The 23077-nt window shown below is 41.2% G+C and overlaps 2 protein-coding genes across 3 annotated transcripts in view; one reads left to right on the top strand and one right to left on the bottom strand.

Annotated features, from left to right (window-relative positions):
* The window catches only part of SNRK (SNF related kinase), a 40045-nt gene extending 35124 nt beyond the window's left edge, over positions 1–4921 (top strand). For both annotated transcript variants that reach the window (XM_030231229.2, XM_009086154.4), the window contains exon 7: positions 1099–4921. In XM_030231229.2, the coding sequence (XP_030087089.1) occupies positions 1099–2317 (1219 nt within the window). In that variant the 3' untranslated portion in view covers positions 2318–4921. The remainder of the gene's footprint in view (positions 1–1098) is intronic.
* A 4177-nt stretch (positions 4922–9098) lies between these two features.
* Positions 9099–23077, bottom strand: part of ANO10 (anoctamin 10) — a 121730-nt gene continuing 107751 nt past the window's right edge. Inside the window, exon 13 of the mRNA XM_050971646.1 lies at positions 9099–9969. Coding sequence (XP_050827603.1) covers positions 9934–9969 — 36 coding nt within the window. The 3' untranslated portion in view covers positions 9099–9933. The remainder of the gene's footprint in view (positions 9970–23077) is intronic.

The raw sequence follows: 23077 nt of genomic DNA, 5'->3' as shown, positions 1-23077 counted from the left end.
AACAGCTTTTCATGCAGTAGCAAGAGTATTTTTGTTATGTAAAGTTAAGAGATTGGCAAACGGTTTGAAACGAAGACAAGAAATGTGGGGCTTATGATGAGTGAAGAAGTTGAAGAATTGTTCAGTGTTAACATGTTGGTCTGTAGATGTTGGTTTTTTGGATTAGGCTTTTAAAATAGCAAGAGTAAAGACTGACAGCCTTTATTCTTTAGTTTATTCTGTGTGCATTATTGGAATATTACAATATATGTTAGGATTTAAAGAAATGAAAATCATTAGAGAGTAGCTTAAGATACTGGAGATAAGACATCAGCTGCCCACTTGTAAAACTGATGGACACTCATGTTACTTTCCTTTTGATTTGAGCTAATGCTATTACAGAGTGATACATTTTCAACTTGGATTTACAGTTTATTCAAGTGTCATAGTCTTAGGCAGCTTGAGTTCTCAGTTCATGTAGTTGTATCATTCCAGATTCTCAGTTAAGGACAAATAAATATATGATCTCAGTTTGTGAGTGTTTAGAATTTAAGGGAACTTTGTAGAATAGAGCTTGGTGAGAATGAGACTGTTTCATCTGACTCACCTTTTCAGTCTCACTCATGTTAATTCTAACCTAATTTTTATATTAAGAATATTGGGGGAAAAATCCCAGAAGCTTCAGATTAGAAGTAGTTTGCAATACAATCTTTCTTAAGTTGTTCTTGAATAGGCTTGTACCTTCCTCTAAGTATTGGTGGTTCTGTACCAATCTCAGATAATTTTTTGAAACACAATTATTTCAAGTTTTTTATTGTTTAAATCATTTTCTGAGAGCAGTGAAAACCTAAATTTTGATTTGACAGTAACCAATATAATTTATAAACTGTGTTCTTGTATAGATGGTTCCTTTCAAATAGCATTTCCAAAGGAATGCACATTCTCAGAACACTTCCTTGTGCTCAGTCCCTCAGTACTGTTGTTTACAGACATGCCACTCAGCAGCCCAATTTGTGTGTCAGTACTTGTGCTTCTCTGGTGCAGATCTTACACTTCGTTGTAAGTTCTGAAATGCTTGCCGTGATGTAACTTCCTGTTTATCTTCAATTTTTTATGCAGGCAGTCGTGGCCGACAAAAATTGATGTGCCCCAGGACCTGGAGGATGACCTTACAGCAACCCCTCTCTCCCACGCCACTGTTCCTCAGTCCTCCCCGGCTCGCACAGCTGAGAATGTTCTCAACGGGCACAGGAGCAAGGCCCTTGGGGATTCCACAAAGAAGGAAGAGATCCCTGAACTGGCCGGGCCAGCACTTTCGGCAGTTCCATCAGTGAGCTTAAAACCCACTACCAGTGGCCGGAAGTGCTTGTTTAGAGTTGAAGAAGATGAAGAGGAGGATGAGGAAGATAAAAAACCTATTTCCCTTTCTACTCAAGTTGTTCTGCGTCGTAAGCCTTCGGTTACAAATCGTCTTACATCGAGAAAGAGCGCGCCAGTCCTCAACCAGATCTTCGAGGAGGGCGAATCAGATGATGAGTTTGACATGGACGAGAACTTGCCCCCAAAGCTCAGCAGGTTAAAGATGAACATCGCCTCGCCCAGCACCGTGCACAAACGCTACCACCGGAGGAAAAGCCAGGGCCGGGGCTCCAGCTGCAGCAGCTCCGAAACCAGCGATGACGACTCGGAAAGTCGGAGGCGTTTGGACAAGGACAGCGGGTTCACTTACTCCTGGCACAGACGGGATAGTAGCGAAGGGCCACCTGGCAGCCAGGGAGACGGTGGTGGGCAAAGCAAACCCAGCAATGGGAACGGAGGGGTGGACAAAACGAGCCCAGGTGATAACAGCAAAGGTGGGGGGAGTCCCTCTGGTAGCTCTGGGGGGAGCACCAACACCACCTCGGGTTCCACTCGGAGATGCGCTGGATCTGGAAACTCCATGCAGCTGTCATCCCGAAGTGCAGGGGAACTGGTTGAAAGCCTGAAGCTAATGAGCCTTTGTCTAGGTTCACAGATTCACGGCAGCACGAAATACATTATTGATCCTCAAAACAATCTGTCCTTTTCCAGTGTAAAAGTACAGGAGAAATCAACGTGGAAAATGTGCATAAGCTCCAGCGGAAGTGCAAACCAGGCTTCATCACTGGGCAGCCTAAAATTTTTTTCTGACCAAATGTCAGACACAACAAATGAATTGGAACGGCTAAAGAACAGGAACTTGAAAAACAATGTGCTACAACTACCTCTCTGTGAAAAGATATCTGTGAATATTCAGCGGAACCCAAAGGAGGGGCTGCTGTGTACCTCCAGTCAAACCAGTTGCTGTCACGTCATTTGACAATGACCTGACTCGAACAGCTCGATTTGCTTGACAGAGTCATTCTTCCTGGTCAGAGCTGTGAACACCTTGTCACTGACCCCCTTTTGTTGTCTTAAGATTTTTAAGTGGGCTTCAAGCAGTTATTTATTATACTTTAATTTTGTGTTTGCTTGATGGTATGACAATGCATGGTCTTTGCATGCTGCTAGCAGATATGTTTTTCTTTTTCAACACAACAGAATATTTTATTGTGTAATTTTTACATTTATAATTTTACTATGGAAGATCTGGATTAAATTAAAATAAAGATCTGGATCCTGATGTAAATGAAGCACTTAGTAGTTTCATGTTCTGCACTTAAACTAGAAAGAGAAGCTTTTGTTTGCTTATGAAATGTTAATTCTTGTTCTGACCTTCTGTGAAAACTAAAATATGTGATATGTGGCATACTTCTATGTGTCTGAAACAGAACCAAAGCAATAATGTTTTGATGCTGAAAACTCTTCAGGGAGCTTTCAGATGTTCCAAGGCTTGTACAAAGCAAAGATGCACTGAAAATTAGTGATCTTGACATATGATTTTAAACCCACACCTATTTGTCTTAAGCTATGATATAGATGAAGTTGTGGCTCAAAAATCAAACTGAAAAGATCTTGTTTTGCTAGAGGCAGTTTTCTTTTAAAAAAAAAAAAAAAAAAGAGGCAAGTAGATTTGTAAGGCAGCTTTCTCCCATAGAAATATGTTAATATTACAAGCAGACAATCTTTTTTAATATAACAAAGGTAAATTATTAAGTCTACTTCTGAGTTTTTACATGCTAACTGAAAATAAAGTATTTGTATGAATTACTTTTCTTAGTAGTATATCATGACACTTATTATTTTAGGTTTCTACCTTGTGAACCCTCTCTGCTGTTCTCGCCTCCCCTCCCTGAGATTCCAGAAGGCAATAAGGGATGGAAAACCTTTAGGTAATTGGACTTGCATTGAAATTGTCATTTACAGTTTTGTTACTATTACTCTTTTTAGGACTTAAAATACTGCTGTTCCCCACATGTACATCACTTATTTTCCCTCAGTTATACACTTGTTCATAAAGTCCATTTAAAACAGCCTGTAGGAAAGTGTTTCTTTCACAGCTCTGAGCCTTCCTGTCAGATTTCCCATTGCCATGGCAAGGTCTTGATTTTGAGTATTTCTGTACAAAAGGATACTTTTGACCAGATGAATTAACTTTGTGGGATTTTATTATCTAGAATAAATATATTGCAGATTCCTAGTTTTGGGAAGGGCAAGAATGTTTTATTTTTTCATGCTGTGCACTGGGTCTTCTAAGCAATGCTAGTGAAACTGGGGGTACTATGTAGCAGCGCCCTGGGCAGACCCTGGGTGTCCCAGAGGAGTCTGACACTGTTGAGCATCTTGTAACACTTTCAGAATGGTCAATACAGCAAGTTTTGTGTCTGCTGTGGAGGGAGCAGAGCACCAAAGAGCGGCTGGGTCAGGATGGCCACAGCTCACAACAGCTCTTGTGATTCCTGCAAGACTGCAGAGAGTCTGAAGTGCATGGGGTGTCCTTCCTGGTGAGCCAGGGGCTCTGCTTCTGGAACAAGGCAAAGGAGAAGTGTTGTGCTTCTTTAATTTTTAATCTCTAGTTGCAGTTTAGTTAAAAGCTACGAGTGTAGATGTGTGGGTGAAGCCATAGAACATAATTGCTTGAATTTTTTGAGCAGGGATCTTACCAAGGGCCAGAAACGAGATGTGTGGTTCACAGACAGTGAGCGTAACATCCACGTAGGAGACGAGTTTATAAAGGGCATTGGCAATAAACTTTATTTGTTGCAGCTTTTTTCCAAGTATTGTAAATATTCTTTCCTGATATGTACAGCCTTGGAATGGCACCTTTTAACTAACCCCGGGTGTATTTTGTTTCCAATGTTTTTATATACGACTGTATATATGGTGCTCACTTTAGAACAGCAGTGTTGACCATTTATGCTGCATAGTTGTATTATAGCCTTATAGTTGTGTGTGGCTGATTGGACCTCTGGGTGTACAGATGTGTACAGATGTGTTAGTCTGAGTGCTGTCCTCTCCCCCTCTGTTGATAGGTGAATGATTGTGCATGTGGTGTATGTCGTGTTATGTCGTCACGTAAAAGGAAGGGCGAGAATAACCACTACATTAAGATAATATTGGACCAAACTATTTAGAGCAAGTAAACAGTTTCTTGTACCCCTTAACGTGTCTTTAAGAGTTGCATATAGTTACAGTAGTGTATAAAGTAAATATTGTGGAAAAACAGTTAGTCTTGTATTTTTCTGTATGCGTGTATATAAAAATATATAAAAAATAATGTACCTCTAGCAACTTAATATGTATTTAAGATGTGACAATCTTGACACAGAATTTTAAGAGTAGCAGTCTAAATAAGCAGAATTCATGACAGAAGTATAAAAATTTCTCACCAAGAAAGAATCCATGTGTGTTAAGAGGGTACAGAAATATCAACTGATCTTATTGCTTCTGGCAATGTTTGGCTTTTTCATTGTACAAACATTCATGGTGTGCGACAGAAATGGAAAATCCAGTTAATAAAAGTGATATCCTGATTGATGCATAAGCGGTGACTTGCACGTGGCTGGGGTTTGTGTCTGCTGGCGCTGGGGTGAGAGGGCTGCACAGGCTCCAGGCCGCTCCCTGCGCTGCAGCACATGGAAACAGCGAGGCCTTGCCTTGGGAGAGCCCGGCTTGGTGTGTGGAGGGACAGCCCTTGGTGAGCTGCCAGTTACTCTCCTGCAGTGATCAAATGCGTTCATTTGGGCTTAACAGCTGTCACAGTCATCATCTGCTGAGTTTTTTGTCTCAAGGTTGAGGGAGCTGTTCCTCAGGCAGAACTCCAGACCATGGTTCTTTATAAGGTAAAGCAGGTAATAGTAACAATAGAGGGGGGACAGCAGTGCCAGCCCACTTTGCCCCACCAGTGCTACAGCGAGGAGCAGGCTGGCTTCTGGCATCTTGTCCCTCAGAGGTGTCTGGTGGTGGCCTGTGGTTGGAGCAGCTCAGCATGACACTGCAGTGATTGAACTGCTCCTGGAGCACAAAGTGTAACCAGCCAGGGCACGTAGGGACACAGGGAGCAAGGGCACGGAACAGGTTCTGTGAATACGTGGTGTTAAGTGACCACTGCTCGAGGCCGGGGCACTTGTGCAGAGCTGCATCTGCGGGCTTGTGCAGCTGGGACCTTGCCCTGCCTGAGGAGCTTCCCAGGTCTGGTCATTGCAGAACAGGGTGGAGGCAGTAGCAGGAAAGGAGTGGTCAAGGAATTTGCTGGGCTGTGACTGTGACTGAGACAGGAAAGGTGTAGCACACCGTGTAGTGCAAGGCCAAGCAGGAACATCTCAGTAGCTGGTAGGTGCAGGTCAGATACTTTTCATGTCAGATTTAAGGATTTTTTTCATTAGCAAATAAAGGGGAATCCCAAATAAGCTGGCTAGCAATAAACAGGGCATAGGGGCAAACTGGAATGTCCCCAGACATCAGAGACAGCCCAGCTGCTCTGTTAGCCTTTCCCATGATTAAGCTTATTTGAATAAATCAGAACTGATTTGTCATTGATTCCAAATGATGACTTGCTTTCAATAAAAGGTGTTTGAGCAGTAACACCTTGATGTGACTGTACTTGGGAAAGTGTAGCAATGACTCACTTGTTGAGTTGCTGACTGCATGCAGCCGGCCAGGCTCCCTCACATCCATACTGTGTTTAGAGGGACTGCTGCATTGCCCTTCTCCAGAACAGTGTCTCTGCCGTTGTCTTAGCCTGCTCCCTTCTTGAACCACAGGCTCTGGCTATTTATTTTTTTAAATTGTGATTGTCAGATGAATCAGTTTGACCTATCTGCCTGTATTAAAAATGACATCAATTTCTGCAAGTCAAGAACCCTGTATTAGAGACAGAGTAGTCTTATTACATAGGGGTAAAGAATGAGATGCCCTCTATTTTCAGATGTGATGGAAGAATTATGTTGTAAGAAAAATGCAAGTATAGGGCCTGAGAAGCACAGAGAGGTAACAGAGACTTCATCAGGCTCTCAGATGATTCATCTCAGGAATTCATTTCAGCAGGCCCTTGTGTAACATCTTCCTCTTTCCTCCCTCTCACCGCTCTCTCTTGAGAAATACTGAGCAGGGGAGGCAGGATCTGGTTTTCTCTCTGGGCATTTGGGTGCCACATGCCCTCGGCCTGGGACAGGCCCAGTATTGCTCTCATGATGCCAGTGGTGACAGAGGCCATCACCACAGTGCTTTGTATCAAGCACTGGGGTGCAGAGAGAGCCTCCTCTCTCAGCACCAGCCTCCAGAGCTGGCACTGAGTCACCAGGGCTGCTGGCCTGGCACTGGCACTCGCCCCTCCAGCTCCTGGGTGAGGCATGGCAGAGCTGTCCTGAAGAAAGCACATCACAGCAGTAGGCACTGTTCCCAGGGGCTTTGCTTACATGAATAAGGAAGTAATTCAAATTTCTATGAATGAGATTCAAGATCAATTCCCTCAGGCCCAGGTAGGCTAAAATATCCATAACTGCTTGCCTGCTTACAGAGGAACCTTTCCATGTAATGAGTGTTCTCCTCTTCTGTTCTCCTCAGTAGATACCTTGAGTCAGCAGATCCCTCTGGGCCAAACAATTAGACCTGCACTCACAAGGTACCTGATGAGAGAACTCTTGTGTCACCAGCAAGTGGTTTATGAGTGCCCATCTTAAGAACAGCTTTCTTGGATTGTTATTGCTGCTGCTAAGGCGATTTGTAAAATCCAAGTCTTAACAGACAGATACAGGCTTCTCCCACACAGTCATCTTCCCAAACAGCGTGGCTCCAGCCTCATGCTTGGTTTTTCCCTGAAGCTTGAGACCAGAGATAAACTTATTTTATGGCTTAGACTCTGGCACTGGCAGAACTGCCACACCCCCCTGTCTGGTGGGCTGCACTCCTGCAGGGCCCAGAGCCGTGGCTGTCTAGAGGTGTGAGGCTCTCTCAGCTGGCTAAGAGACCCTGCCTGGACCTGGGAACAGACACTCAGATTCCATACCTTGTGAATGGAAGCTCATGATAAATATCTTACTCTTTCTGACACTGTCACCTGACAACTGATTTTGGTCAGTGAGTTTCATCCCTGGCATCCCACAATTTCTAGAGGTGCACCTGTGGCAGAAAGGAAACAACACATTCAGAGGAGCACAGACAGAGTTTTCTCTCTCAAATGAGAAATGAAAATAGATGCCACCACCAATGTATAAAAAACCCAAAAGACAAAACCCAGTACACCAGACAGTATGAAACACAGGAACCCCTCCCCAGTGAAAGGACAAAGAGCTGCATACAGAGGAATAGGAGCTAAATTTCAGTTCAGTGGCAAAATACCACTTGGCATTATGAGGGAACATTTCTCAGCAGGTTAAAGTGTGTGTTTTAGGACAGAAACAGTCTCTCTCGTGACCATGTAGCATCTGTGATGCTAAAACAAGAGCTCTCCCAGTATGTGGAACAAACTTTAATCCCTATAAAATAAAGGAGTCCCATACTTCTCACACCACGGAGGGTCAGAACTCCTCCATACCTCCTCACTTTTAGTGCCTTCTCCACCTAAGAACAGTATTATCCCTGTTTCTAGATAAGGAAACTAAGCAGAAGTGAAGGGATTTGCCCAAGGCAAAGGCAACAGCCAACGTTACTGAAGTCACTGGGTACTTACACCTCACTAGAGATTTTTCTGTTAATCCACAAAAAACAAAAGAAATGGATCCCACAAGGAAAACCACCAAGTCAGTTTTGCAGAAGGTGAGTTACTTGTTTCACATGATCACAGTTGATACACGATTCCTTTTCTAACCCATCTTAGAAAGTTATTCCAGACACCTGATACAGCTGCCATCAGCAAAACACACCAACTTCATGCTCCCAGACCACCATCAATTAGCAGACCAGCAGAATCCCTTTAAAATGGCTGCAAGGTCACAAGAACATGCTCCAACAGGAACTCATCCCATGGATTTTTCTTCTCTGGAACCACTCACTCAAAACCACCAACCAGGCAGTTAAAACTTGAAGAAACATGAGCTACTTCAGACCAAAGTGGGCAGGAGACTGCAAAGATGGGGAGTTTTCATGGAGAACACACTGACTGCCTCCTAAAAAACCATTTGGTTTTGGCATCTCTACAGCCCTACAGGAAGGGTGACAGGCTTCCCTCAGAGATCCTCAGGGCAGAGCTTGTGCAGCCCCAGCCCTGCCACTGCTTCACGAACAGGCTGTGAAAGCAGCAGCCCATGAGATACCCCTGAAATAGCAGCAGCGTGGGGGATATCAGTGGGAGAAGCAAGAACAGAGAAGCCACAGCACAGGTTTGCTCCTCTTCCCAGGAGAACAATCATTTCTTACTGGGTCACACCTGCAGAGCCTGAGAAATCCTAATTTTTAGCTCCAGACAAAATATATTATTTTAGCTTAGTTATATTACTCTGCTGTGGGAGTCCTGTGGCAGAATTCTGAAATGTGCAAAGTAGGCAAACACCTTAATTATGGCAGCAGCAGATTTTTGTGACCAAAATTCCAGCAAGTACCACATACAGTTACATCTAGTGAAACTGAACATCACAACAGCCAAAAATAAACTGTCTCAAGGTCACAGGAGCAAACACTGTAGATTTTGTCCTATTACTGTCAGGAAACAAAGAAACATTAGGACAGATATCTTTTTGTGAAATGCAAGGAAAACCAAATCAGATATTCACTACCAACACAAGTACTGGTTTATCAAGTATCAACTTTAATTGATCTGTTTGCTGTTAGTTCATTTAACCAGAAGATCCATTCATACAATACTGCAATTCAGAATCCAGGGGAGTAATACCAAAATCCAATATAAATTACAAAATAAATATGCTTCATAAGACACTGATCAGCAATCTGTTTCCTACTAATTTTTTTTTACCTAGCTTTTGAAAAGATTTTAGCTAGGACCTATTTAGAGAACTAGCAAACAGGACTGTATAATACATACTCTGCAAATATTTATGTTCAACAATTTCTCAGATCACATAATGAAATACATTGTTGTTCCCTATGAAATGTATAACATACTTAAATTAATTTGCTGTGGACAAGCAGTAGCCAATAAGCAAATCTTTGAAATAATAGAGGATTGATTAGCTATTGTAATGAAGGAACAAAAGGGGCAATAACCATAAAGGGAGAGTAAATTAAATAATAGTCAGCTTTTTTTTTCCCTTTAGAAAGTTGCTGCTGAAAATTCTACTGAGCTTCTGGATGCTTCCTCACCGGATCTGTTTTCAATCACTCAAAGCACAGGGAGTCTGGCAGATTTTATCCAGACCTGGCATAAGCTGGAGTGCTTTATTTGGTGTTACCTTCACAAGCAATTACGTATGAGAAACAGAGAGAGCAGGAGAAAATACAGTTTTTTTACACTGTCAGGCAAAGATTATTTACCAAGTTTCATATAGGCAGGTGCCACCTACTCAGTAGATGGTGGAGGGTGCGCTCCGAGCGCCGCACACGACCACAAACGCTGGCTCCGCCTCACTTGTGACCGCCTGAGTCATCCTCATTCCTCCGTGTTTACTCCTGCAGCGACTCCGCCGCCAGCTTCATTTGCTGCCAGGAGAGAAGAACGGAGAGAGACGCTGAGTACAGCGGCAGCAGGAGGAATCACCAAAGCAGCTAGAGCCCAGGACACTCCAGAATCCAGCTGACTAATAAAACTACACCAAAAAATGAGCTTGAACATTTAAAAACAAAAACCAGCAGTCCGTCGTGCCTGATTTTTACAAAATCCATTATTTTAACAGAGGCATTGCTTTTGTCCACCAAAACACTCATCAAATGGCAATGCAATTTGCATGTTAAATAATTATTTTTGTGATGAATAATGCCTTATGTGAAAGTCATTTAGCCCTAAATATTTAGGCTTTTAAGCTGATCTAAAAAGGTCAATGAACTGACAAACTGCTGCCCCCACTTCCCATTGCAACAATCTGTTAACTGTTATTCAGTGTTTCTGTGATTGTTGTTGTGGAATTGAATGCAAACATCCTGTGATATAAGAAGGAGGTAGCAGACTGCTCTGGTGATACATGCTATTGCCTATGCTGCTGATAACCACTTTTGTTTTCATTATCCTAGGATGTCACCAGAGACATGTCACCATATGAAACCAGGATAACAATCCCAGGTGATGAAAATATCTGCTGAGTAAAAGAAAACAGAGCTGCTCTGTGAAGCTTCTTGTTAAAGACAATGTTTCATAACACAAAACTTAGAGAGGCAACAAGAAAGAGTTCAAACTGTGCTGAAGGCATTTCTCACACATCACCGGGGGGGGTTGTCAGCCAAGGGCCTGGCAATGTCTGGAAAGCTGGAACCACCCTGATAGACCAAGAAATAGTCAGAGTGACTGAAGTGCCCCGAAGAAAAAAGACAGACACAACAGTCTCAAGAAGGAGACGGAGACCAGCCCAAAGGACAGGCTGAGGAGCAGAGGCAAGGAGATGCACAGCACTGCTGGAATTCACTCATGCCCAGCACCACTGCCTCCTTGGAGGCAATTTGGCAGGCAAGGAAAGGAAAAGGCTGGACATGAAAAAATGTGAGTGATCATAAAAAGAAACAATTTATGCAACTTTTAACTCCTGAGCTGCTGTGTGGCTTCTGTGTCATTCCCCCAGTGGAGGATGGACATGTGCTACTGAGCTGAAGTTGTTTCTCTTGCATTTGTATTTGATCTCATAGAAATGGCCCATGACATACGAGCTATTAGAAAGAGAAGTATCTAAAAATGTTATAACAAAATTGGAAAAGACAAAGCTGCAAATAAAGTGTACACTATCAGTTTCTTTCCCACAACATGGGATACAAAGATGTCAGATGCTTCAAGAGGGCACCTTCTACCTCTTCTTTGCTGCTAGTCTGGGTCTGAATCTTTCCAAAACACTACTCTGCATGCTAAAACACACCTACAGCAACTTTTCTTTACCATTTTTATCTGTATTTCCATGCCATCTATAAGTGAAGTAAAATTAGTTTGTGATACAAATATTTATATGCTTCGCCATAGCAACAGTGCAGGAAAAAAAGCCACAGCTAAAGGCTGGAATACAGATAGATTCCTCTTCTACATTCTGATTCACTTATTTAAATAAATGTCTGAATAAAACTAGAGCATCTTTAATTAAAGTCTCTTTTCCTCCTATTACAGAAACATAGACACAGAAGACAGCACCTTCATTCAGTTCCTGATCCATCAAATACAAACATTCTCTTATTTTAGAATGATTTTCATAAATTCTGAGTACTGGTGTAATTGTATGGGGATTGATGAGGAATGCAGAAGACTGGAAAGGTATTTTTATTCTCTGATCTCTGCAGGGCTTGCCAAAGTCTGGAAAAAAACCAAGCACGAGTGCTAATGATGACTAAATGTAATCTGTCCAAAAAATCTGTACAAGCTGGACCACTCTCATTTAGTTTTGAAGGCCCTCCTAATTTTAACTGAGCTAATCTTAAACCAGGATTGTCTTCTGCTGGCAATCTTATGCTATCATATTTAAAATACATGATATGAACAAACAAATATCCCAGCTTCTTGAGCGGGCCAGTGAATAGAAAAACCTCTTAAAATAGCTTCACATGCTGCCATGGCACACAAGGGCTGGCCAAAATCAGTCCAAATGCAGTCATACACATATTTCAGGAAATGAATCATAAGCCACGTGAGAACACCAAGAGCTGTGTATTTAATTTCTTCTTTATAGTTTTTAATACCAAAATGTATTTGGCAGTACCTGGCAGCAGCAGGCTCCCCCAAGAGCTACCACTTGGGCAAGCAACATGTGGTGGCACCTTTAAACAGAGAAATTCCTTGCCAAGTTCAGGCTGAAGAATTTTAAAATTTTCTTTCTTTTTTACTGTGAAAGTAAGTGTTCCTGCTCAATGGGAAAATATTTCTCTAAGGCAACATATGGGAAAGGGAGTGTATTTTTAAATTTTTATTGATGAGAAAGGTCATTGATGAGGTACCTTTTAAGATCCCTTTTCCTCAGACAGCTCCAACAGGTTCACTGGGGAACCTGTGGGGCTGAGTTAACTGCTGTTCCCTCAAAAAGACATTTCTTTGTAAGCTTTAAGAAGTATTTCAAAAATATGGGAGAGAGATATTAAAAATGTCTTGATCTACTTGTTAAACTTATTAGATACATAATGACAAACCCCACTCATTTGAGGGGTATTAAAAGCCTCTGTGAACTAATCAGAGGCACAGCTCAGAAATGAGTTGGCTCAAGAAGCCATTCTTCATTTATTTTCAGCTGAGAGTTACTAGTGAAAGGTTTATGCTTAATGCTCTGTTTTATGCAGCACCCTTAGCAACAGCAGCCTATGCATGCAATACATGAGTGAAACATGTTTAAACTGGTATTAATTTTAGTGGGGCTGCAGTGTTGTTTATCTTAAAATTCTACTATTAGGAAATGCTCTAAATATTTATCTGCTGTAATTTAATTGATTTGCTATTTCCATTTTATTAAGTTTAAATTTCCTTGTAAAGCACATGTAATATAATTAGACAGTACTTCCAGGAGAAATAGCAAAAACCCTTAATGTGGTTTACAAATAGGCTTTGCCAATTACTTAGATTTTCCTACATTTCAACATTAAATTTTCTGAAAGGGCTTTATTAAAACGGAGCAGATCCTTTCACACCACAAACAGAGCTGTATACCAAGCATGGAAATCAGGCTACTTCCATTGTGGGCTCCAGAAACACCAATTTCAGTGTACAATTTCTGGGTAGTTCTGTGGTAGTTCTCCAGTTAGAGGGGCTATGGAAGCCTAAACATGTGATTTAGTGCTGCCAACAATACCAAAATATAAAATTAAATCGCTAAAACCATGAAACAACAGAAATACACAGCAGCAGCACCAGAGACCTCAACTACAGCAAAACCCCAGGAGCTGCCAAAGGATTTACCAGAGCAGTGCCAGGGCTTGGCTCAAGCCACAGGTTCACTGGAAATGCAGGATGTTTCTGCATGGCACTAGGAGGACCCTGGCCCACCTTGTCTTCCAAGCCCTGTGCCCAGGGCAAAGAAGCTGCTCTGCCCTTGTTCTGCACAGCAGGGCTGCTTGGGGCCAGGTCCCAGCACGTGGCTTCCTTCTGCCCTGGCCTGAGAAGCAGGAGCTGCCTCTCACACCCCCAGCTTGCCAATCCATCTCTCTGACCCTCCTTCTGCACCAGAGGACAACAGAGGGAACCCAGCATCCCTGCTGCCCCAGTGCTGGTTCTGCACATACTCATAGTCTAATCAAACACTCTCACCTTTCCTTTATGGTTTCTGTGGGACAGCCAGCATTCAACAGACACTAACAGACTTTGCTGGTTTAAAGTTGATTTACTGCCCTTGCTGAGCTCTCTGCCAGATGCTTACAACACTGTTATTTTCCAGTTATGCCCAGACCTGGTAAGTCAGCCTCTAACTACTCTTAATTTTATCACTGTGTGTGTTAATGCCAACTGACAAATCAACCACAACCTGAGGAAAACAGTTTAAAACACAGAAAGCATATAAAAGTGAAAACCAAAGAAACCAGGATCTATTGACTCACTGGACTGGTGCTTTTCCACAGGTAAATACTCATGTGTACATACTCAATGTACACATAAGTTTGTATATATGAAGAACAGATATGTAAATAGTTTATATTAAATATAAGAATACATGAAAGCAGATGTTTTTATCAGCAACCCCATCTTCTGGTTTTCCTGTATACACCATGTGGAACAGCTCATATGCAGTTAGAAAGAGAAGTGGTACATGGTATCTTTCCCACCTTCTAGCATTAATTATAATATGAAAACATGACAGATATATATTAAATTCTTCTTTTGTAATGGTGTTCAATCACAACAACAGTAGTTTCTTGGCTCTTGAGCTCTCTCAAGAACTGCATCAGCTTAATCTATAAGTACCAACCAGTTATAGAAGAGGTAAATTAACACCCTCTTCAAAACTCAGTAAGCCTCTTCCACATGTAGTATTTTATTTTGTGTAAAGGTTCAAAAGCTTATTTAATGGAAATTTGTTCTCACTGATTATAATGGTGTAAGGTTATGGTAACTTCATACCTAGAGTGACAAATCGTCCCTCAAGGATTTTGTCTCTGGCACTGAACACTCTGCAGGGAATGGTGCTTCAGACCTCTGGGCTTGGGGTTACTTTTAAGCTGCATTTCTGACTCTGACCACTTTTCCAGCAACATGTTTGTTTCCTTAGCTGGAGATGGTAACTGATGCTTCTTGACAGCAGTAATAACCAGTCCCTGTACTAGAACACTCCTCTTTATAAATCCCAGGACCACACAGCCACAATGCAGCACTGAATGCTTATTTTCAGTTAAGTCATCCTGCACAACCTCTCATTCTTCTTGAAAGCTATTGATTTCCAAAATACAGTTTCTCCCCTACTTCAGTAGTATGATAAAAGACTTGTAGGAACAGTTTCACAACTTCCTCATTTCCCAGGGCCAAGACCAATGGCCCTGTGATGCTGCAACCCAGTGGAAACAACCCTCTTTAAAGGAAAGCCACACATGAGAATTCAACAGTCAAATGCAGATTTTTTTATAAAAAAGCAAGAAGAATTTTAAGCTGAAGATAACAAAGAAACAAATCCTGAATTGTCACTCTCACAAGAACTGTGAGCAATTACAGTAATTTAAATTTTTGGGGAATATTTACTAATCTCCCTACTTTTAGGTTACACCTGAAAGATTGTATCTAGTTTTGGGCCCTGCAGTGTAAGAAGAATACTGATCAACTCTGCCAAACCTATCTGTGGAATCCAAGACGGGCAGGGAGGTGATGCACATGCCCTGAGATAACTGCCAATATCTACAAGGAGGTCAGCAAGAGGATGGAATCTGGGTCTTGGCCAGGGTGCACAACCAGAGAACAAAAAAATGAAGTTGTTATTAAAAAATAAGCCAAGAAAGCCCCTGCAGAAAACATTACATTACAAGGACAACTAAGCACTGCAGCAGGGGCCCAGGGAGGTTTTGTCTCTGTCCTCAAAGCACCTGACAGGAAACCCCACCCTTCCACAGCCCTGGGGTCTAAATTTGGTACCAATCCTATCCTGAGCAGGAAGTAGTACTACTGACCTTCTAAGGCCCCTCTCCCAGGCTGAGAGATTTTTATAGTTGCTTCTACAGGAATTGTGACAGAAAGTTTGCCTGGACTCCACAGACCCAGAGTGGGATCTGTTACAAGAATTAGAAAGTAATGGGAAAGAGGAAAAAAAAAATATCCTCTTCTTTCCTTTATTGTGTGCCTAATTCAAGACAGAACACCAAGTACAAAGCCAGTGTTAATGAAACAAAAGGTCTGCAAAATTAGTAAGTGCAGAGTCAGGAAAACTTGCAGAATCACATAATTTGTGCCTTGGAGTATTGCACCTGATTAATAGCACTGTGAGGAATAGCAGTCAAAGCAACCCCATTTGTAGTACATTTTTTTTCCCAAGATTTTTTCCTGATCTGCTTCAGATTGTCTCTGATTTAAATTGCAAAGTATTAATTAATACTCATTACAATATTCTTACAGTATTAGTCACCCTTTGCTGAACCTTATTTTAGTTCAGTAGACAGTACAAAAATGAAGAATAGTGCAAGTCACATAAGACAGTCTCATAGTATTTTCCTCAGAATATAGCGTATGTATTTTGCCCCTCAAAACAATTTACATTATTTTTCTCCTCATGTAGCTCATATTTCATAACTTTTTTCACCAGAACTAACCAAATAGTTGCCAAGTGACAGATAAATACAATGTTAAACAACATGTGATTGCCTGATGAAGAGTGTGTGCCAAAACCACCCTCCCAGGATGCCAGCCCAGTCCAAAGGATGCTCTCCCTTTAGCTTATGCAATTACCTCTCACCCAATCAGCAACTGGTCAATAGATTTTGGAGTCAGAAACTATCGACTGGCTATGAAAGCAATGATGCAAAAATGTGCAATGTGACATGACCTTGGTGACATCTCAAAGGGGAGGGATGGCCTGTGCAGTCCCACACTCATTTCTTTAGTTCTGTGCCCTGGGTCACGCAGCCATCACTATGGTTTGAAGGTGCAGTTGGCCCCTAGGTTAACAGCACATCAACGATGCTTTAATGGTTTCAGGGTGAGCAATGATACAATTCCTTTTCTCAGGGGTTTTGGAGGATGTAATTACCTGCTTCTTATTACTAGCTACCATCAAGAGAAAATGAGTAAACCAAACTATTCTGCCTCTCTGAAGTTTAACAAGCTTTTTCACTAAGCAAGGTGTCCCTGAGCAGTCACATCCCCTTTGGAAGAGAAATACTCAGCACCTGGAGAGTTTAATGAGCCTTCTGGACACCAATTCCTAATATATGGATATGGCTGACACTGAAGCTTAACTGCAGACATAGCTTTATACCAACTGTAATCTCCTTCCCTGGAGATACTCAAAAGCCATCTGGACAGAGTCCTAAGCAGCATGCTCTGGGGTCCCTGCTAGAGCAGGGAGGTTGGACTAGCTGATCCCAGAGGTTTCCTCCAGCTGACCCATTCTGTGTTCTGTGACAGCAGTAAAAGCCTGGCTAACAAGCAGGCTGCTCAATCTGCCCTGATTTACCACTGAAGCTCAATGCATTGCACTCACTCTGCTTCATGACTGAGGAGGCACAGCTGAAAGCAGCCAGCCAGCCTCTGGAGCAGCACCAGCAGTGGTGGCAAAGGGCTTGAAGCTGGCACTGCAGGGCACAGTGAGAGTCCTCCCTCCTCACACTGCTTAAGTGGCCAACTGCTTGGGTGATGGAAAAAATACACAGCTCACTACAGCTTCTGCAGAAGACATGTTTCAGACTAACTCTGTGCTTCCATTTTTTCCAGCTTAAAGCTGGAAGGAACCTGCTGGGTCACAGACACAAGCCTCCCTCGAGTGCATAAACCCACGTCACAGAGCTTTAGCCAGGGGAGACCACACAGCATCAATTCCGGTGTTGCACAGGCCAAAACCCACAGCTCTTGCCAACATCCTTTAGCAAATCTATTGTACAAAAGGCAAGAGAGCAGTTTAAACTATTTAATGCCACAAAATGAGCAGAGGAAAAACTCAAAGAGCATGAACGTGTTTCCCTGTAATCCATGCAAACAGCAGGGAACAGACTGTGTGAAAAACAGACAGTCTCTCAAAATGAATTATGCGCAACCCTCAGAAGACAAAAAAAATATATTCCACTACTTTCTGGACACAAATTTAGTCATCCCTGGACCCCAGGCACATAAACCCCAACATCTAAGCACTACTAAAGTCCTGCCCACCCCCTGCTCTGCCTGTGGACACAAAGGCACGGCTAGCCCCAGCCCAAGCCCAGCTGGTCTCAGTTTTACCCTGGGCTCACATTTCTCTCCAAATTTCCTAATTTGTGGAGTCATCAAGAGCCCAACTTGGTTTCAAATAAAACAAGTAAGAAGATAAGAAGTTTACTGCTCTATGCAGGACATTCACTGGGTAATCTAGATCAGCCTCCAGATATGAAACTAAGAATCCAACTTCAGGCACTATCTTTGGAAATTACCATATCTCTGTGATATAAATCTGACATAAATAAGCAGAAAGATTTGCAGGAGGCATGGCTGTCCTCTGTCCTGCTATCACACATCAACCACAAGGCTGCAAGTACAAAATTTCCATTTATTTGTGGCAGACAAGAAACTTCAGCCTCACAAATACATCAAAAAATGTCTGAAAAATGTAAGTAGAAAATTTTATAGTGTATCTGAAGTAAAAGCTACATGTTAAGAAATCAGACTTCAATGCTGGGCAGACACATAGGAAAAGTAACCACTCCTGTGAAGGGAGTTTTTTGTAAGAGGAAATTTGCCTCTTTGTTTATCCGTTGTATCAGCATGAAAAGTTAAGTTTAATTCTAAAGTAACTGTCACCAGAATGTTTAAAAAATATTTAAAATAGTTTGGTAGGAAAAACTGGTCTATGTTTAGATTATTTGGTGAAGAACTATTCTCAATTCTGCTCAAGAGTTTATCAGGCAAGGAATCCAAGGCCAGCAATGAAGGGACCTGCCAGGCAATCTTATTTGTTTTCCTCTCCTGCAGAAGTTCTCCTGACCCAAGCACATGTTATTACAATATAATTTTGAGTAATATTTTCATTCTTGCTTTTCTCTTCAAAGACAGGTTTTCTTCTACTTCCTGTGAAGGCTCTGCAATTGCCTAGTTACAGCCTTGTAAAAAACAATCACAACACAGAGCCAGTGAACAATTTCTAGTTACAGTAATTTTATAAATATTCTGAAGCAATCAACTCTACGAATGGTAAAGTGTGTTAAAAAGGTCTTTCAACACAAAATGGCAGTGGCCCCACTGACAGAATTTCTTCCTTCACCAGACATACCTGTGAAAAGGCAAATTCCCAGCTCTTTGGGAAGACTATGCACTCATTAAAAGAAATAAATAGTTTTCCCTTAAATACTGTTTCAAACAGAAGTATCAACTGATTACAGGCCATTGATTTGCTCTTTAATCTATATTTAAGTTGGTATGTGTCTGATCAGATAAAGTCAGTTACTCAAATTAGTTACGGTGGATTTACGGTTTGATCTGGCTCAGGAAGTTCTTGAACTAAGCACAGGCAGAGGATGGGGAGAAAAATGTTATTCCTGCTTTTTCACCCCATCCTAGACATCTGCATGTTGCCACTTTGGAGGTTTTGGTACCAGTATGCAAATAAACACATACAAGAAGGACACAGCTGAAAATGTGCCATTTTCATTGAAGGGGCACATCTGGACACAGAGCATGACTCCCACTGTACTATAAAAGACTGTCCAATAAGAAGGTAGGAGAGTAAAAGGTTGGTTTGGTAGTTTGTAACTGCAATTCTTCAAAATGAGTTAAGTGGTAACAGCTGACATAGTCCTAAATTATAGGTATGGCAATATTTACAGATTTATAATCTTTATGAATTGCCCTGCTAAGCCTGTTGCAATTCTGAACAACTTAGCAAAGGGTAAAGGTCTGGTTTTTATGAAGGCAATTGCAAAGTTCTCTTTTACTTCAGTGAAACCAGACTTTCTCCTTATATGCTTCCTGTGTTAGGAGTGAACAAAATACTTTTTCCTTTTTTCCAACACATTAGCAGGAAGAAAACCTCTTTGATGCTCACCTTTGTTTTGAATTGATGAAGTGCTCTGCCTCCACAGCTTCCTGTACAAAGCTACCTCCACTGTATCAGAGCCCCTCACAAAATTCTGTGCCTCTCTGTCTCTAATACCACCGCAATTTCTTTGCAAAGCTTTATGAAATTCTTTTGCAATAAGGAGCAAATTAAAGCTGTATAAGAGCTACTATTTTCAATCTGAAGAGAGATGATATTTTAAGCAGCTCTGTAATATAAAGACAAACACCGACCTGTAGATTTGTTGAGTATTAACGTTTATTCTCTTTCTGAGATCTCCTTTAGTGCCTTTGAACATCCTATGCTACGTAACTGAGAAACTACAGAAAAAGATTTTGGGATGATGTTTAAATTGAAAAAAAATGGATGAATGATTTCTGACTATTTAATTTTATTATTTTCATGCCTTGCCAAGCCTATAGTCCCAGTTCCTTTCTGTTAATTTAAATTTTGTGCAGTACAATATATAAAGGCAGAGTACACGTATTATATAAAATACACCTACATTTGCAAGAATTTCTTTTAATAATATTGTGGGTTGTAAGTTTTGAACTTAGTGTTAAAATTTTTACCTTCTAAACAAAGCCTGGATGATTACCAAAAAGGTCATGCATATGGCAATTATTCTTCTACTCTGTCAACATGAACCTTGTGTCTATGCAGGCTTTCCATGCACAGAGTAAGTCAATTTTCATATGTCTTGGTAACACTCCTCCTTATTTTTTCTGCTTTTTAATTTACTTAAAGTATTTTCACTTTATTAAAGCATTTTACTTCCTTTCCTTATTTACTCCTTGTGGATTCCCCGCTGTTCTACTGTCCTAGCTGTACCCTCTCCCTTTTTTTTTAACTTTCAATTCCTTCAAAATGAGAAATCTTTCCCTTCTGCTTCTAAATTCACAGGTGGCTAAGGGTCAGATTTGCTGGCAGAAAAGCTGCCGAGAAGACTGACCCTGGAGGCTGGCAGCTTCCTGGTGGGAAGAGAGCCCCGCTCCTCCTCCCACTCCTATTGTCCTGCTCTGCCTTTCAGGAGCAGTGGGAACCAAAGGAAGGACAAAGTACTGCCAGCAGAGCCCTGCTTTGGGGGCTCTGCTCTGAGGGGCTGGATAAAGCCTGACAATAAACTGCAGCCTAGAAATGAATGTGTGGAAAAGATACATGCAGCTCCAGTCCAGCTGCTGTTCTAGACTGACCTCCTTCTTTTGCTCCAATGGAAATCAGAGTTAATGGTGCCAGCTTCAGCATGCACTGGGGGATTAACTATTGTGATTCATGTTAAATTGCCACACTAATTTAATTCTATCAGACCTCAAGGCTTGGCTTTGGAATGTTTTTTATACATTGCAAAGTGCTTTTACTGTATACCCTGGGTCAACAGTACCAACACACTCCTATCCCTCAACTTTAATCTGTCACAAAAAATATATTATCTAGCACGCAACACAAACATCTGAAGTAATTTCTCTTCAGCGTATCAGATGTAGCACATCAAAAGGGTCTGACTGCTATAGAAACACTGTACAACACTACCATTTGTGAGAAAATATGTTGTCTTGTAAATTTTATAGTAAGACCTTTATAAAATAAGTTGTTACATCTGTCAAACCAACCGTATTTTAAAAAACATGCCAGCAAGTCCCGTGAAAAGACTCTAAATAAATGCTGAAAACATCATATGATTTTGCATCAGTAAAGTGAGTCAATATTATCCAGTGAGTCACCTAGCTAATTCACAGCAAATTTCTGTGATGGTATAAGATGGAAGGTGAACACACATTTCCAGAGATCCTTCAGGGCAAATCAAATATACAAGCTAGGGCAGGACAAATAATTGCAAAATATTAACAAGCTGCAGAAATCCATTTTCTGCACTTTGTGCTTGATGATATGTCAGTGCTCACACGCTCCTGCTTCATTCTTGGCACTGGAAACAATCAGAAAGTAAAGACACCATTATAGAACCAACAGAACTGCAGGAACCATGGCCATTAGTTACACCCTTCTGGAAAACAGTAACGTTTCACAACCACAGCAAAAGATTTCTTCAATAAACTAAAACAAATACCTCTTCTGTATTAAAATGACAGCAACACAATTTCCCCTACTAATAGGAAATGACAATAATTATTAGTGGTGTAAAGAAATACAGCAAAGGCTGTGGTTTACAGTAAAGCAGTGTAAGAATGCATCTCCCAAGGACCTGAACAGAATCCACACACCCAGATTCTCATTTTCTCTCTCTGTACCTGTATACTGAATCTATTTATCTATCTAAAAAATAGAGACAATGCATTCATAAAGAAGACTTTAACAGTTTGCATTTAAAGGGGCATTATCCACAATATTAATGGGAAGCTGTTAGGTTTTGGTTTCCATGTGTTGGTTTTTGCTACCCTGAAAATTCTCCTCCCAATGCCTTCCTCACTTGTAACAGTGAAATTTGGGAACTGGCCAATATTGCTACCATAACGTTATAGGGAATTCACACTTCAGTTCAGAAAGGAGTTTTTCAGCAGGCAGTATATACTAAACACTAATTAGCATTGAGCACTAATTTAAAATATGTATTATATATGTTACTCTGTATGACTTGGAATGAATCTCATATAACTGAACTTCAAGTAGTTATATTAGAATTTTGCCTTCCTATTAACTTTTGATCAAACAAACATATCCCATTGAAATTGCCAGCTGCTGAACTTGCTTCTTGACTTTGTTTCATCTTTCTGTGTCATGGGAATAATCACCAATACTATCGGGAAAAGAATATATAAATAACACCTTAAGTAAGTTTTCTCTCTTCTGAAATCTGCAGGGGTTTGACTAAAAAGAAGAAAAGAGGGTTTTGTCCTGTGTTCGTGAATGGCTGAATCTCCTTTCATGATTTCTGCTGATCAGTGAAAAAACAGAAGGGAAAATACAGCTCGGAATCACTATGATCCTTATAAATGCTCTTATATTCAATGCTTATGCAACACACTGGAAGATTCACAGTGGCATTAAAAATAATCTCATTTGTGAAGCAGATATGAAAATCCTCCCCATTGATGAGATAAGCTTAAAACTAATTGATACAGCAAGTAAGGAACTGCTCCCACTAACTGTTGCTCCAAACACTTTCATATACTTAACATGGAAACAACAGGACAGATCATTCCCAGAGAAGAAGCTACGGGATAAACTAATTAATGATTTGGTCTGGTAATGTCAACATCACCATGTTAAAAACAAGTAAGGGAAGCTCTGGGTGTGTCCCACCTGCAGAAGAAAGGTGTCTTCTTGCCACATGTGAGTCTAATTTAGCCACTTAAGAGTTTCTCAACTGGCAGACCAGTTAAATTCCAGGTTTACTCAACAGTACTTCTACCAACCCACACCAATCTGTCTTGCATTTCATCAGGAATTTATTTCACGACTGGTTACCAAATGTTAGCTAGAATGTGTTAGGAGGAGACCTTTCCATCTCTCCAAAGTGGAAAAAGACA

The sequence above is a fragment of the Serinus canaria genome, chromosome 2 (genome assembly GCF_022539315.1).
Source record: "Serinus canaria isolate serCan28SL12 chromosome 2, serCan2020, whole genome shotgun sequence".
Taxonomy (NCBI): Eukaryota; Metazoa; Chordata; class Aves; order Passeriformes; family Fringillidae; genus Serinus; species Serinus canaria.
This window is presented reverse-complemented; position numbering and strand designations above follow the sequence as displayed.